The 17,219-nt window shown below is 44.6% G+C and overlaps 2 protein-coding genes across 4 annotated transcripts in view; both read left to right on the forward strand.

The window, feature by feature from the left end:
- LOC139225441 (NLR family CARD domain-containing protein 3-like) overlaps positions 1 to 16,001 on the forward strand; it is a 34,849-nt gene extending 18,848 nt beyond the window's left edge. Inside the window, exons 1-9 of one of the 3 annotated variants that reach the window (XM_070856281.1) lie at positions 7,595 to 7,765; positions 7,860 to 8,000; positions 8,684 to 8,762; positions 9,612 to 9,816; positions 9,959 to 11,762; positions 11,860 to 12,033; positions 12,758 to 12,928; positions 14,111 to 14,157; positions 14,971 to 16,001. In XM_070856281.1, coding sequence (XP_070712382.1) covers positions 7,686 to 7,765; positions 7,860 to 8,000; positions 8,684 to 8,762; positions 9,612 to 9,816; positions 9,959 to 11,762; positions 11,860 to 12,033; positions 12,758 to 12,928; positions 14,111 to 14,157; positions 14,971 to 15,512 — 3,243 coding nt within the window. In that variant the 5' untranslated portion in view covers positions 7,595 to 7,685 and the 3' untranslated portion in view covers positions 15,513 to 16,001. Of the gene's footprint in view, positions 1 to 7,594; positions 7,766 to 7,859; positions 8,001 to 8,683; positions 8,763 to 9,611; positions 9,817 to 9,958; positions 11,763 to 11,859; positions 12,034 to 12,757; positions 12,929 to 14,110; positions 14,158 to 14,970 lie in introns of those variants that run through there. The other 2 variants (XM_070856280.1, XM_070856279.1) reach the window with 2 other exon arrangements.
- On the forward strand, positions 5,366 to 6,335 carry LOC139225440 (olfactory receptor 11A1-like). The gene has a single exon (XM_070856277.1). The coding sequence runs from the start codon at positions 5,382 to 5,384 to the stop codon at positions 6,333 to 6,335; it is 954 nt and encodes a 317-aa protein (XP_070712378.1). The 5' UTR covers positions 5,366 to 5,381.
- Positions 16,002 to 17,219: the final 1,218 nt, after the last annotated feature.

Below are 17,219 nucleotides of genomic sequence, written 5' to 3' on the forward strand. Positions count from 1 at the left end.
CACACACACTCACACACAGACTCACACTCACACACAGACACACACACTCACAAACAGACACACACACACACAAACAGACACACACACACTCACACACACACTCACAAACAGACACACACACTCACACACTCACACACAGACACACACTCACACACAGACTCACACTCACAAACAGACACACACACTCACACACTCACACACAGACACACACTCACACACAGACACACACTCACAAACAGACACACACACACACACACACACAGACACACACACACACACACACTCACACTCACACACACTCACAAACAGACACACACACTCACACACTCACACACAGACACACACTCACACACACACACACACACTCACAAACAGACACACACACACACACTCACACACACACAGACACACACACACACACACACACACACACACTCACACACTCACACTCACACTCACACACAGACACACACTCACACACAGACACACACACTCACAAACAGACACACACACTCACAAACAGACACACACTCACACACTCACACTCACACACACACACACACACTCACACACACACAGACACACACACACACACACACTCACACACACACAGACACACACACACACACACACTCACACACTCACACACTCACACTCACACACAGACACACACACACACTCACACACACACAGACACACACACACACAGACACACACACACACACACACTCACACACTCACACACTCACACTCACACACAGACACACACACACACTCACACACACACACACTCACAAACAGACACACACACACACACACTCACACACACACAAACAGACACACACACACTCACACACACACAGACACACACACACACACAGACACACACACACTCACACACTCACACACTCACACACACACACACACACACTCACAAACAGACACACACTCACACACACACAGACACACACACACGCACACTCACACTCACACACACTCACAAACAGACACACACACACACACACACTCACACACACTCACACACACACACACACTCACACTCACACTCACACACACTCACACACTCACAAACAGACACACACACACACACACACACACACAGACACACACACACACACACACTCACACTCACACACACTCACAAACAGACACACACACTCACACACTCACACACAGACACACACTCACACACACACACACACACACACAGACACACACACACACACACACACACACACACACACACACTCACACACTCACACTCACACACAGACACACACTCACAAACAGACACACACACACACACTCACACACACACACACTCACAAACAGACACACACACACTCACACACACTCACACACACACAGACACACACACACACACACACACACACACACTCACACACACTCACACTCACACACAGACACACACTCACAAACAGACACACACACACACACTCACACACACACACACTCACAAACAGACACACACACACTCACACACACTCACACACACACAGACACACACACACACACACACACACACACACACACACACACACACTCACACACTCACACTCACACACAGACACACACTCACAAACAGACACACACACACACACTCACACACACACACACTCACAAACAGACACACACACACTCACACACACTCACACACACACAGACACACACACACACACACACACACACACACACTCACACACACACACTCACACACACACAAGGGACAGTAATGATTTGTATTATTGATGTGAAGAGGAAATTCTCTTATTTTGAAGTCCAAGTCCGGGGAAGTGACCTATTTATGTTGACACTAGGTTAGTTGATCACAAATTGAACCCTGGTGAGAGGCAGACGCTCGTTTTGTTTGACACCTTCTTTTACTCTTTGTAATGCTGCTGCATATGTTCAGTAAAATGTTCAGAAAGAAAGATACCGATGTGGTTATTGGTCATTAGAAGAAGCTTCTGTGACACAACACTTTGGTGCTGAAACCCTGGAGGGAAGTCAAGTTTTCAGACTGAACTTTATTGAAGTGGGAAGTTACCGCTAGCTAACTTTAGCTTGATGCAGAAATGACTGAGCACATGGAACAGATGAAGAAGAAGTGCCTCGACAACAAAGCTGTTGACTCACATTGAAGAGGTGGAACCTGACTGTGATAGACTTCGTGAAAAGCTGGCAGTACTGTCGATCAAGGAGGAAAGTTTAACAGACTTGGACAAAGGCACTGAGGATGAAACGGCTACTGATGAACTGGAGACGGGTTGAAAAGGCTCAGGACTACCAGGACGCCACCGGACTGATTCAGAAGGCACATGACCTAGTGAACGGTGCAAGCAACAGTTCAGCCAAATCACCGTATACACAGACTGTTAAACTGCCCAAACTAGTCAGAGAGAAATCAATTCATGACAACGATGCCCTGTCTAAGAGAGAAAGGTTCACCCACTTGAAGTCCTATTTGACTGGAGCAGCAGTAAGAGCTGTAGCAGGACTTACTGTGACTGATGGAAATGATGATGCGGCAGAAGAACTACTGGAGAACCGTGTTGGAAGAAAGGACATTGTACTCAGTGCACACATGTCCAAAGTGCTCGGCCTGGCTCCAGTGAAGAAATCATCAGCTGTAGCAGCTCTCAGGCACCTCTATGGTGAATGTGAAATACAAATTCGCAGTGTGGAATCATTAGGAGTTCACAGTGACACATGGCTGTCTGTTGTGCCCAGTGCTGTTACAGCTCATACCAGAAGATGAAGCATTGGCTTACACCCGCCAGTCAGACTCCAGTGGTGAATGGAGAGTACTTGAGCTCATCCAGTTCCTGCAAAAGGAGGTCCAAAGCAGAGAGAGAGCGCTGCAGCTTACCAGACCAGGTATCACACAAAGGGACACTCAGACCAACAACAGATCACTTGGTAAAATGACCCCTTTCCGTGAGAACAAACCACAGAAGTGGAGTGTACTCACAGCAAGCAGTGGCTGTCAGACCTGTGTGAGTTATGACGGTGAGAACCACAAACCAGAACATTGTCCAGAGAAGTCTGTGTCTGCTCGCAAGGAGAAACTGAGGAAGATGGGAAGATGTTATGTTTGCCAAGGCCCAAAACAAATTCATGTGCCCCGTGTGGTCGCAGACATCATGAGTCAGTTTGTGAGCTAAATGAAGCTAATGGTGCGTTTCCACTAGTACCTACTCAACTCGACTCGGTTTGGTTGTGTTTCCATTACAGCTTCGTACCACCTCAAAGTGGGGGGGTCGTCATAGCAAGGCGTCCAGAAACTCCGGTGGTGTAATTTGTATACGGCACAAACAAACACAACTGAGGACGTGGAGCGTTTGGTTTGTGTGGATCCGTTTACCTCGTTCACAGGAATAATAAAAATGACAGGTTTGATTCTTGTGAACGAGTCGCTCTCGTGACTCATCAAGTGACGCCGCTCCCTGGCCAATCAGTGGCCTGCAGTCTGGTGACGTCACATTTTCAGCTCGACTCAGCTCGCTGGGAACCCCGACAGAGGAGGTACTAAAATAGTACCTGGTACCAGAAACTAGCGCTGGTGGAAACGCAACCAAACCGAGTCAAGTCGAGTCGAACTGAGTAGGTACTAGTGGAAACGCGCCATAAGACAGAAGCTAAAACAGATGCTAACGGTAGCAATACAGAGGCTGTTGTGTTTATCTGTGTCAGGACAGTAAAACTGAAAGCTGACATGCAGAACACAGTATTGCTTCAGACAGTGAAAGCACAGGCAGGCGGTCCAGCAGGGAGAAAAGGTGGTGCACTGCCTGTTAGACGGATGGAGCCAGAGAAGCTTCGTCCATGAGGATGTAGTGAAAGCACTAAGATCACCAGCGGTAAGACGAGAGACACTGAACCCACATACCTTTGGATCCACCTGCGACAGTACAGCGCCACATTGTGAAGGTGTGAATGGAAAATGTGTGGAATCCACAGCAGAGAATCGAGATGGAAACCGCTCAAGTGTGCAGTGCTGTGATAAAGGTCCCTGGCAAAACTGGTTTACTATTCACCCCAAGTCAGTTTCTTTTAGATCTAACTCCTGAAGACATGAACACCAGAGAACAAAAGTACCTATTACATATACTCTTGATGACTGCCAGGAAAATGGTGACAATAAATTGGATGAATCCACAGCCACCTACAGTGGCTCAGTGGAAACAGAAGCTGAGGGAGGTGTATGAAATGGAGGCCTTAACCGCTCAATTACAATTGAAGGCTGATGTGTTTGTGAGGAGGTGGCTACCTATAGCAGGATCCCTCTATGACTGAGGGGAACCCCACACTATGCTGTAATGTCTTAACTGTCCATTAATTTATTTTTCACTTATTGATATTAAGTTTTCTGGGCCCCAAAAGGGTTTTATATGTCATATATATAGTCTGAGATGTTGTCAAGGAGTGTTCTGTTCTGTATTGTGTCCCTGGCAAACCCTTACAAGAGGAGTTAAAGAGAAGGGGTCTGCAACTCTCAGATTTCTCACTAGAGGGCACTAATGATCCAGGACCTTCAGTGTTTATAGGAGGAGACTTCTACTGGCAAGTGGTGTCAGGCAAGGTCCAGAGGTCGACCAAATCACTTAGCTGATATTGAGCCAGTATTGTCTTACCCCCCCCCCGCTGACCCAGACTCTTGTCCTACCTGATGGATGCTCCACATTATATTAACTCAAAGCTTCCACATCGACCTTCATCCGTCACATTCATGCTGTGATAGTAACAGTGTTCGGATCATCTCCTCTGCACATTGCACATTTTCTCATACATCATTTCCACATCAACATCGTTTTGGTCTGAAACCCGACGGCTGTTTTCACTGAATGAGTGACGTCACAGGTGTTTTACAGCTCTCACACGTTCAGGTGCACTGAGGTGATGAGGTGTTCGTCCTAGATGTAGGATTCTCAGGTCGTCTTCTTGTGTCCTCTGTTGGGGAGCCCATCACCATGTGAATATATTTTAATCCCATTTCATTTTGTTGGTAACTGTTATATATGTTATACAACCTCATATGCACATAGTTTAGGTGTTCAGTGGTACATTTCTGTCTGGACTCAATATGAGCACCAATTCAGGATTAACGGTTGAGAGGCACCAGGCTGGTTTCTGTTGATGGCCTCAGTCAGCTGGTGGCTCCCTGAGGTCTGTGGGCGTCTCCTCACTTCAGGAGGTAAAAGAAGCTGGAGCAGAGTTTCAGCTCAGAGTGGAGCGTCATGAACTCACATTTACATCTAGTGTAGACTTTGTACTGACTTTAATGAAGGGAAAGGTGAGTCTGGGCCGTCCTTCACAGTCGTGATAATCTGTTTCGTGTCATGACTCCGACTTCTGTTTACATGAGAAGAGCCATGAGAAATCACACACAGGTTTCATATTTCACACTTGGCGCCTACTTTGATGCTGGAGTTTTCAAGTACTTGTTTTTCATCATTTTTCTGTCATTATATCTTGTGATTGTTGGGGCCAACGTCCTGCTGGTTGTGGTGATCTGTGTGAACAGGAGCTTACATGAACCTATGTACCTTTTCCTGTGCAGCCTGTTTGTGAATGAGCTGTATGGTAGTACAGGACTGTTTCCTTTCCTGCTGCTTCAGATCCTCTCTGACACTCACACTGTTCCTGCTCCACTTTGTTTCCTGCAGATCTTCTGCTTATACAGTTATGCTTGTGTGCAATTTAACAACTTGGCCATCATATCTTATGACAGATATGTGGCCATCTGTTATCCTCTGCAGTATCACACACGGATGACATGCAACAAGATAACGTTACTTATTGCTCTGACATGGTTTTGTTCCTCTGTTTTATCTTTTGTTCCATTATCACTGAGCGCTCCGTTACAGCTCTGTGGGAACATCATCAACAAAGTCTACTGTGATAACTACTCCATCGTCAAACTGTCCTGCTCCGACACCACAGCCAACAACATCTATGGACTTATTGCCACTTTTTTCATCGTCTCATGTCCTGTTTCTTTAATCTTCTACACTTACATGAGGATCCTCACAGTGTGTTTTTCTGGCTCCAAACAGACCAGACAGAAAGCCGTCAGTACCTGCACTCCTCACCTGGCTTCCCTCCTCAACTTCTCCTTTGGAGCTTTCTTTGAAATAATACAGAGCAGGTTTAACATGACCAGTGCACCCAACATGCTGAGAATCTTTTTATCTCTTTACTGGCTCACATGTCAGCCTCTGTTCAACCCCTTAATGTACGGCCTGAATATGTCCAATATCCGTGTCATATGTAGAAACCTGATTTATTCCTAAATGTAGAACACTGATGGTTTTAAAGTGTTGTGCTTTATAAACTCTATGTGGTTTTATATATAATATATAATAATTTAACATGACCTTTTGTCTACCTGTCCAACAGTTTAGCTTCTGTTGATACAGGAAACACTTAAGATTGATGGATCATCTGCAGTAGAAATGATCATGATTTGTTGATCACAGTTGTTTGCATGATTCTTCATCTGCTTTTACAAAAACAACTTGTACTCAGTAAAAAGTTCAATAATAACTTCAGGTTTCATCATTTTTCAATAAAGACCTGAACAAATGAAGCTCTGTATAAAGTCTTGTGTGTTAAATATGTCAGAGACCATGTTTTTAATATTCACTCACTGATGGAGGTTCTTGTTATCAGACGATATGTAGGCGTAGATTCATGGTAATGGTAAACATCTTAAACATCTTTAATAACATGTTGTGTAATATATTAGGAAACAAAGAAATCACAACAGCAAATGACAGTTGCAAATACTTTATTTTTAATTAATCGTACTGTTTTTCCTAAAATAGTTTCTACCACTGGGTTTCTGCAGTTAAAAGGGTAGTTTAGCGTTAAATATAAAGGTGCTGCAGTCAATAGGAAATCCTCAGCATGTTACTGAACAGGTAAAAGGATTTGGTAAAGCAGGTGATCACTGAATCTTTCCAGCTCACTATGATTTGATATTCATTTGGGACCTACAGCCTGAAGCTGATGTCAAATCAGTGCTTTGGTCCTGGTGCCCTTTGACCCCCAGAGCATCACTGTGTGCCTGATACAACTGATACTAGTAGTACTACCACTCATAGTACTACAGCTAGTACTACTATTACCTGTACTAGTACTACTGCTGCCACCTGGTGGACAGGTAGGAGAACTCCACCATCTGATCAGTGGCTCCTCCCTCTGACTCTCACTGGGTTTCTGCCACAGGTTGGACCAGTTTTGACGTCACTGGTGTTTGTCAGACTTGGACTCTGAAGGTATGAGGGTGTGACGGCGTCCTCAGATCAGATGCACACAGACACCAGGACTGACGAGGAAGGAATGAGCAGCTTCTTCTCTCCCAGTGTTTCCTCATGAAGGTGGAAAGCGTCTGTCAGTCCACCTGAAGTCAGTTCAGCAGGTGAGAATCAGACCAGAGGGATGTGTGAATGTTTGATCATCAGGATCACTGTGGTCACTGTTTGACTCCACTGGAGAAATGTTTCTTCACTGGCTGTGCATATTATTATGACTGTGACGTCTTCAGGTGGAACCAACAGCAGTAAGAGCTAGAAAATACTGTCAGACCTGGTTGGACAGTGAAGGAGAGCAGCTCTCAGTGTGAAGGTGGGGGCTCTGCTATGGATCGGTGTGAGGAGGGAGGCCCCCCCTCTAAAACCACCCTGTGGGGGGACCATGACGGCCGGACCGAAGCTCAGAGGTGAGATGAGGATCTGTAACCGTCCACCATCTTCTCCATGTCAGAGCTCAGCACACCATCATTGTTCTCACTCAGAGCTCTGTGTGTGCTGAAGTCCACAGAAGCAGCACAGACCAGGACCTGGACCTGGACCTGGACCAGGACCTGAACCTGGACCCAGCTGTGTGTCCCTCAGGAGTGACTGTTCTATGGAGCATCGTCATGTTTTCAAAGGACAACCTTCCTCTGAAACACAGTGAGTCATCGTGTCACTAAAGAACAACTGGACCTTTCAGACAGTTCAAAGTGCTTCACAGGGAATAAAACACAATAAAACTGTGACAGAAACATTAGAATAACATGTAGAAGATAATAGAAGCAGCAGAAAAACAGTTCAAGCTTCAGAGAAGATGCATTTCCAACTGAAAGTTATTAAAGTCGTGTAGCTCTGTGATCGTAAAGCCGCAGCAAACAGTGATGTTTTCAGGCCTGATTTAAATGTGCTGACAGTTTTAGCAGAGCTCAGGTGATCAGGAAGCTTGTTCCACAGGTGAGGAGCAGAGAAACTAGAAGCTGCTTCAGCTGGTTTAAAGAACATTAACACGTCATTCAAGAACATTACTGACATAAAATAGTTTCCTTGTTTCTTGGTCTTTCCAGGAAGGTTTTTGAAGCATTTTATCCAATAAATCATTGATCTTCTAACAGAACGACTGATGTCAGAGTGTGTGTTGTTTTGAAGTCCAGAACAGCAGAGACCAGATGTTCCTGTTTCCAGCTGTGTGTCAATGAGGACTGATTTTAATCTTAAACCACTTTTGTTTGTTCGGCCTCTCTCATGTTCTTCTATCCTGTTTTGCTTCGTCTGTCAAAGCACTTAGTAAACTCTGTTTTTAAAGGTGGCCTCTGTTCAGGTATGTTTTTGTGTTTCCTCCACAGAGTTCATCAGGATAACTTAGATGTTCCCAGTGGTGAATCTGTGCTGCAGCATCACACAGACCTGGACTCCATATTTATGGTGAGTGGAGAAACAAGCACAGCCTCTACTGATGACTGCAACAGATGAAATGATAACAGTTCAATGATGTGACATAAAAGGTGGTTGAAGTCGAGATCGTCCTCAATGGTCTCGGCTGGAGGGAAAGGGGATGGGGAGCAGTGTTTAGCCAAACAACGTGTCTGAAGGTTCCCACATAAGTGAGTTTTTGAGATGTTATTGGACATTGTTCTATTTAGGATGAGGTTCATCTCCACTGATTAAGAAACTCTTGAAAAATATCATGTCACTATTGCCATATCTGAAATATTTGGAGCCCCTCACAAGACAAAGAGGAAAAAAGATGGAGGAAACACAGATCAATACTTTGGTTCTCCCAAGAGACTTTTTGCAAAACATCGAATAAACAGGCAGGAATGTGCAGGAACACGATTCCTATCATATAAACTGGGTCACTGATCTGCTCACTGACGGACTTCAACACGTTGTAAGTGAAGCTGATCGCCTGTCAGCGACCTTCCAGCTTCTAACAACTGTCATCAGGTTCATTGTGCCAGTAAGATGTTTTGTTTTCATGTCTGTGGTTTTCATCTGTGTTGACTTTCTCATCCTGAATCCTCTTTAGAAGTCCAGCTTTTTTCCTGCCAAATCCAGACACCCATCAGTTTGAACAGTTTTAATCAGTTTCAAATCTTCCCCTGGAAAAATGAGCTTTTTTCAGTGCATGAATTAACTTCATCAGATGAATCTAAAAGTAGTGATAACTGTTTTTGTTAAATATTAATTCCAAAATTTTATAATATAAGTGCTCATGGAGGTCTTGCTGGTCATATGGAACCAATTGTAATTGTTATTTTTCCTTTTTTCCAGCTGCTTGAAAAGAACATTTTCAGTTTCGTGACAAACGAGCTGAAAAGGTTCCAGAAGGTTTTAAGTTCAGATTATTCAGAAAACCTCGAGAGTCAGAGTGAAGATGAAGAGCAGAGGAGGAGCAGCAGAGATGCATTTCTGAGGATCACTGTGGACTTCCTGAGGGGAATGAAGCAGGAGGAGCTGGCTGAGGGTCTGCAGAGCAGTAAGAGGATTTTAAGAGCTTGAGATGATTGATTGATTGATTGAAATATTTGTATCACATCAGTGACGTCTCTCTGCATCAATGCTGAAATGTTTCCATCAGATGTGCATCAACTTATTGATTCAACCTGGTGTTTTTTCAGAGACTCTTGCTCGTGCATGCCAAAGTAAACTCAAGTCTACCCTGAAGAAGAGGTTCCAGAGTGTGTTTGAGGGCGTCGCTACAGCAGGAAACCCAACGCTGCTGAACCAGATCTACACAGAGCTCCACATCACAGAGGGGGGGGCTGCAGAGGTCAATGATGAACATGAGGTCAGACAGATTGAAGCAGCTTCCAGGAAACCAGACAGACCAGAAACAACCATCAGGTGTGAGGACGTGTTCAAAGCCCCACCTGGAAGAGAGGAACCAATCAGAACAGTGATGACAAAGGGAGTGGCCGGCATCGGGAAAACAGTCTTAACGCAGAAGTTCAGTCTGGACTGGGCTGAAGACAAAGCCAACCAGGACATACAGTTCATGTTTCCTTTCACCTTCAGACAGCTGAATGTGCTGAAAGAGACAAAGTGCAGCTTGGTGGAACTTGTTCATCGATTCTTTAGTGAAACCAAAGACGCAGGAATCTGCAGGTTTGAAGAGTTCCAGGTCGTCTTCATCTTCGACGGTCTGGACGAGTGTCGACTTCCTCTGGACTTCCTCAACAATGAAACCCTGACTGATGTGACAGAGTCCACCTCAGTGGATGTGCTGCTGACAAACCTCATCAGGGGGAATCTGCTTCCCTCTGCTCGCCTCTGGATAACCACACGACCTGCAGCAGCCAATCAGATCCCTGCTGAGTGTGTTGGCATGGTGACAGAGGTCAGAGGGTTCACCGACCCTCAGAAGGAGGAGTACTTCAGGAAGAGGTTCAGGGATAAAAAGCAGGCAAACAGAATCATCTCCCACATCAAGACATCCCGAAGCCTCCACATCATGTGCCACATCCCGGTCTTCTCCTGGATCACTGCTACGGTTCTGGAGGTTTTGCTGAAGAACCCAGAGGGAGGAGAGCTGCCCAAGACCCTGACTGAGATGTACATCCACTTCCTGGTGGTTCAGACCAAACTGAAGAACGTTAAGTATGATAGAAGTTCTGAGACAGATTCATACTGGAGTCCAGAGAGCAGGAACATGATCGAGTCTCTGGGAAAACTGGCGTTTGAGCAGCTGCAGAAAGGGAACCTGATCTTCTATGAATCAGACCTGACAGAGTGTGGCATCGATATCAGAGCAGCCTCAGTGTACTCAGGAGTGTTCACACAGATCTTCAGAGAGGAGAGCGGACTGTACCAGGACAAGGTGTTCTGCTTCGTCCACCTCAGCGTTCAGGAGTTTCTGGCTGCTCTTCATGTTCATCTGACCTTCATCAAGTCTGGAGTCAATCTGCTGTCAGAAGAACAGTCAGCATCCAGGTGGTCTATTGTCCATCGAACCAAAACTAAACGAACACATTTCTACCAGACTGCAGTAAAAAAGGCCTTACAGAGTCCAAATGGACACCTGGATTTGTTCCTCCGCTTCCTGTTGGGTCTTTCACTGCAGACCAATCAGAATCTCCTACGAGGTCTGCTGACTCAGACAGGAAGTAGCTCAGAGACCAATCAGGAAACAGTCAGATACATCAAGAAGAAGATCAACGAGGATCTGTCTCCAGAGAGAAGCATCAACCTGTTCCACTGTCTGAATGAACTGAATGATCGTTCTCTAGTGGAGGAGGTCCAACAGTTCCTGAGATCAGGAAGTCTCTCCTCAGATAAACTGTCTCCTGCTCAGTGGTCAGCTCTGGTCTTCATCTTACTGTCATCAGACGAAGATCTGGACGTGTTTGACCTGAAGAAATACTCTGCTTCAGAGGAGGCTCTTCTGAGGCTGCTGCCAGTGGTCAGAGCCTCCAGCAAAGCTCTGTAGGTGGATGGATCACCGCAAGAATCAATGTTATCCAATAAGTTTAAAGATGTGAAGTGAAACATTTTGCTTGTGGTATTTCTGATTCTTCTTCAGGCTGAGTGGCTGTAACCTCTCTGAGAGAAGCTGTGCAGCTCTGTCCTCAGTTCTCAGCTCCCAGTCCTCCAGTCTGACAGAGCTGGACCTGAGTAACAACAACCTGAAGGATTCAGGAGTGAAGTTCCTGTCTTCTGGACTGGGGAGTCCACACTGTACACTGGAGACTCTCAGGTCAGAGATCAGCTGTTTATCAGTTGATTAAAACGTTGGTTTACACTCAGGTTAATGTTGATGAGAAGATTCCACATCTGAGGGATCATTCTTCTCATATAACTCTCTGAAAAATGGTTCCAAACAAAAAGAACAGGAAAGGAGTTGTAACTTGGAACTCTGAATAGTTTCTATTGGTTTGTATAACTGCATCAGTGTTTGTGTGGCTTCCTGTTTTTGATGTATGTCTCTGAGCCAGAGAGTCAGTAGATACCAACTTGTTCTCATTATCAGGTCGTCAAAGACACGTCCCTCAGCGTCTGGTACTGACGCACAAGGCACCCTTCAGCTGCAGCATTAGATGTTCAGAAACACTGATCTGGCCCTTCACTCCAAACATTTCTCACTCCCATGTCATCAAATGCTGACCTCTGTTTAGCATCTGTATGAGATTCACAGGACTCTGACCTCACCACAGGTCTACTGGACCTTCATCATGAGGCAAGAATGATGAACACCTGGTTAAAGGATGGTTTGGGTGAAACTGTCTCCTGGCTGAAAGTTCAGTGTCTGACCGATTCATCCATCCATCCCTCCAATCTGACCCCCTTCCTATGAAGACTTTCTCACTATCTATGCTACAATATTTGATGAGCTGGTGATGAGAACAGTCTGAGAATAGGTGTGGACTTTCCTGCAGTTCTTTTTTCATTGAGAAATTGTACCAACTCTTTCCTGATTCCAGGCTGTCAGGCTGTCTGGTCACTGAGGAAGGCTGTGCTGCTCTGGCCTCAGCTCTGAGCTCCAACCCCTCCCATCTGAGAGAGCTGGACCTGAGCTACAACCATCCAGGAGACTCAGTGAAGCTGCTGTCTGCTGGACTGGAGGATCCACAGTGGAGACTGGACACTCTCAGGTATGAACAGAACCAAAACATGGTGTTCCTGTTTTCTCGTTACTAATTCTAGAGATAAATGTGTCCCAATATTATTTGTGTGAACAGTTCAACAATCTGTGTGTGAATGTGTAATCTATAAATATAAAACACCTTCCACAAAAACAAAAAAGATTTGTAAACTCAAATATTTTGCAAATATAACATGGACCAGAAAACACAGATTTCAGAAATAAAAACAATATAATTCAAAAGTAGTGTAACAAGTAGTACAAGTACAACAACCTGTAGCCTGCCTGCACCGTTAGCCGGCAGATGGTGGCGGTGGAATGTGGATGAGGAAGTTAACCTACAGTTTTTAGATATTATGGCAAAGCAATATAAACACATGTGGCATAGAAAATAAACACTTTTCAAAATATTCATAGAACACCAGTCTAGTCTAGTTAACCTCCCTTAGCTACCATGCTAGCACCAAGCTAGCATTAGATAGCTAATGCTGAGCTAAACATCTTTGCTAACAGGCCACACGCACTAACAATAGTGTTCAAGTGACTGACATATTAAGTTTGACGTTTATTTTGACACAGCAGACGTTGCATGCTGGGATTGTTGTGTTTGAGGCTTGTGTGAAGAAGTTATTCTGACTAACGGCACAGCAGCTGTTTGCTCGCCTGCTGTCGCTGCTGCAGCTTCCAGTCCTCACTAGATACTGAAGGTTAAACATGAAGATAAGGGAGGGAAAGACGTCCAGCTTCCTTGTGCTGCTGCGTCAGAAGCAGAAGTATTTCTGAAGAAGCAGCACAAGCCCACGAGCATCCTCAGACAGAAGTGTGTGTGCTAGAACGTCTCCAGAACAAATGAACACACACTAATAATCAGCGTCACATTAACGTGACGAAACACTGAACGCATCATTTATCGCTGGTTGTTTTCTCAACAGCTCGTAGAGACGGCGTGCTCTTACTTTGGTGGGACGTTTGTCTGAAATTCAAGGATTCACAAATATCTGTTTGAAAGTTTTAATGTTGGGAAGACGTTCAGAAACACTTTTCATTTCTCTGTAGATTCATTTGATATATTCACAGGTTTTATTGTGGAAGTTGTGTTTTATTTGCAGAACATGTTCAGTAATAACACTGAGACAAACCATCTCTATATGAAATGTTCCTGTTTTCATCCTCTGACTGTTTCTTCCTGCAGGATGGACCACGGTGGAGAACACTGGCTGAAACCTGGTCTGAGGAAGTGTGAGTGTGGATTCAGACTCATTCATGAGAACAGAGCAGCTCACAATCTGATGTTTAAAGATATTTACAGACTCCACACTGCAGCCTTCTAGTCAGCTACAGATGACAACCTGTCACTTTGTTTCTTTGACTTATGAACATTTAATAAATATAGACGCAATTAATCGTCTTTATCAATCAACCTTTCTTTATATAGAGCTAATTCATAACCAATGTTGTGACTGATACTGATCAATGTGACTGATACTGATCAATATGATACTGATCAGTGTGACTGATCCTGATCAATTTGACTGACACTGATCAATATGACTGATCAATACGACTGATACTGATCAATGTGGCTGATCCTGATCAATATGACTGACTGTTCAATATGACTGATCCTGATCAATATGACTGATCAATGTGACTGACACTGATCAATGTGACTGACACTGATCAATATGACTGTGTTGGGGATTAACAAATGGGTCAATTTGGCTCAGAAATAATTAATAACTATCAAAGATAATCAATAATTATTTAAATCAATGGAACTTTGTATAAAGTCCACCTCGATAAACGAGGAAAAAGCTTTAATTGATTCAGTCTCATAAAATACTAAAGTATCAATTTGGAATTGTGATCAATAATTAACTTAATAACTAAAACCAAAAGTACCACATTGATAGTTAGCTGAAGGCAGAATTCACTCTGGTGCTACATTAAAGAAGACAGCAGGTCAATCAATCAATCAATCAATCAGTCTCACTAAGTGACTGTGACTAACTGATAACCTGCTGCTGTTTGGTGTCTTCTTCTCTCCATCAGATTCCTGTGAACTCTCAGTGGACACAAACACAGTGAGCAGAAACATCAAACTGTCTGACAACAACAGGACGGTGACACTGGTGATGAAGGAGCAGCCATATCCTGATCATCCAGAGAGATTTAACTGTCCTCAGCTGCTGTGCAGAGAAGGTCTGACTGGTCGCTGCTACTGGGAGGTGAAGTGGAGAGGAGGGGTGGATGTAGCTGTGAGTTACAGAGGAATCAAGAGGAGTGGAAACATTAATGACTGTTGGTTTGGATATAATGATCAGTCCTGGAGTCTGAACTGTTCAGGTGATGGTTACTATGTCAGGCACAATAACAAAGCAACAACCATCTTCTTCTCCTCCTCCTCCTCCTCCTCCTCCTCCTCTGGTACAGTAGCAGTGTACCTGGACTGTCCTGTCGGCTCTCTGTCCTTCTACAGAGTCTCCTCTGACTCACTGATCCACCTCCACACCTTCAGGACCACCTTCACTGAGCCTCTGTATCCTGGGTTCAGGTTCTGGTTCTGGTCTGATGGATCCTCAGTGTCTCTGTAGGACGAAGAGTATTAACAATCACACACACACACACACAGTCACACAGTCACACACAGTCACACACACACACACAGTCACACACACACACACTCACAAACAGACACAGACAGTGATGTAGTTTACTGTGCAGCCATAAAGTTCAGTAGTAGCTAGTTACAGTCACACAATTGTTTATGATTGACTTTATTCTATTTTAATAAATGTCCAGTTGAATGCGTCACTGCTAACGGATCACTACCTGTTGTGAATTATTACGGTTAAAATAATTAAATGTGCAGTTCATTCAGTTGTATAGATTTAAAAGGAGATGTTAAAGGGACAGTAATGATTTGTATTATTGATGTGAAGAGGAAATTCTCTTATTTTGAAGTCCAAGTCCGGGGAAGTGACCTATTTATGTTGACACTAGGTTAGTTGATCACAAATTGAACCCTGGTGAGAGGCAGACGCTCGTTTTGTTTGACACCTTCTTTTACTCTTTGTAATGCTGCTGCATATGTTCAGTAAAATGTTCAGAAAGAAAGATACCGATGTGGTTATTGGTCATTAGAAGAAGCTTCTGTGACACAACACTTTGGTGCTGAAACCCTGGAGGGAAGTCAAGTTTTCAGACTGAACTTTATTGAAGTGGGAAGTTACCGCTAGCTAACTTTAGCTTGATGCAGAAATGACTGAGCACATGGAACAGATGAAGAAGAAGTGCCTCGACAACAAAGCTGTTGACTCACATTGAAGAGGTGGAACCTGACTGTGATAGACTTCGTGAAAAGCTGGCAGTACTGTCGATCAAGGAGGAAAGTTTAACAGACTTGGACAAAGGCACTGAGGACGAAACGGCTACTGATGAACTGGAGACGGGTTGAAAAGGCTCAGGACTACCAGGACGCCACCGGACTGATTCAGAAGGCACATGACCTAGTGAGCGGTGCAAGCAACAGTTCAGCCAAATCACCGTATACACAGACTGTTAAACTGCCCAAGCTAGTCAGAGAGAAATCAATTCATGACAACGATGCCCTGTCTAAGAGAGAAAGGTTCACCCACTTGAAGTCCTATTTGACTGGAGCAGCAGTAAGAGCTGCAGCAGGACTTACTGTGACTGATGGAAATTATGATGCGGCAGAAGAACTACTGGAGAACCGTGTTGGAAGAAAGGACATTGTACTCAGTGCACACATGTCCAAAGTGCTCGGCCTGGCTCCAGTGAAGAAATCATCAGCTGTAGCAGCTCTCAGGCACCTCTATGGTGAATGTGAAATACAAATTCGCAGTGTGGAATCATTAGGAGTTCACAGTGACACATGGCTGTCTGTTGTGCCCAGTGCTGTTACAGCTCATACCAGAAGATGAAGCATTGGCTTACACCCGCCAGTCAGACTCCAGTGGTGAATGGAGAGTGCTTGAGCTCATCCAGTTCCTGCAAAAGGAGGTCCAAAGCAGAGAGAGAGCGCTGCAGCTTACCAGACCAGGTATCACACAAAGGGACACTCAGACCAACAACAGATCACTTGGTAAAATGACCCCTTTCCGTGAGAACAAACCACAGAAGTGGAGTGTACTCACAGCAAGTAGTGGCTGTCAGACCTGTGTGAGTTATGACGGTGAGAACCACAAACCAGAACATTGTCCAGAGAAGTCTGTGTCTGCTCGCAAGGAGAAACTGAGGAAGATGGGAAGATGTTATGTTTGCCAAGGCCCAAAACAAAT

This window comes from Pempheris klunzingeri, unplaced genomic scaffold (assembly GCF_042242105.1).
Source record: "Pempheris klunzingeri isolate RE-2024b unplaced genomic scaffold, fPemKlu1.hap1 Scaffold_236, whole genome shotgun sequence".
Classification (NCBI taxonomy): Eukaryota; Metazoa; Chordata; class Actinopteri; order Acropomatiformes; family Pempheridae; genus Pempheris; species Pempheris klunzingeri.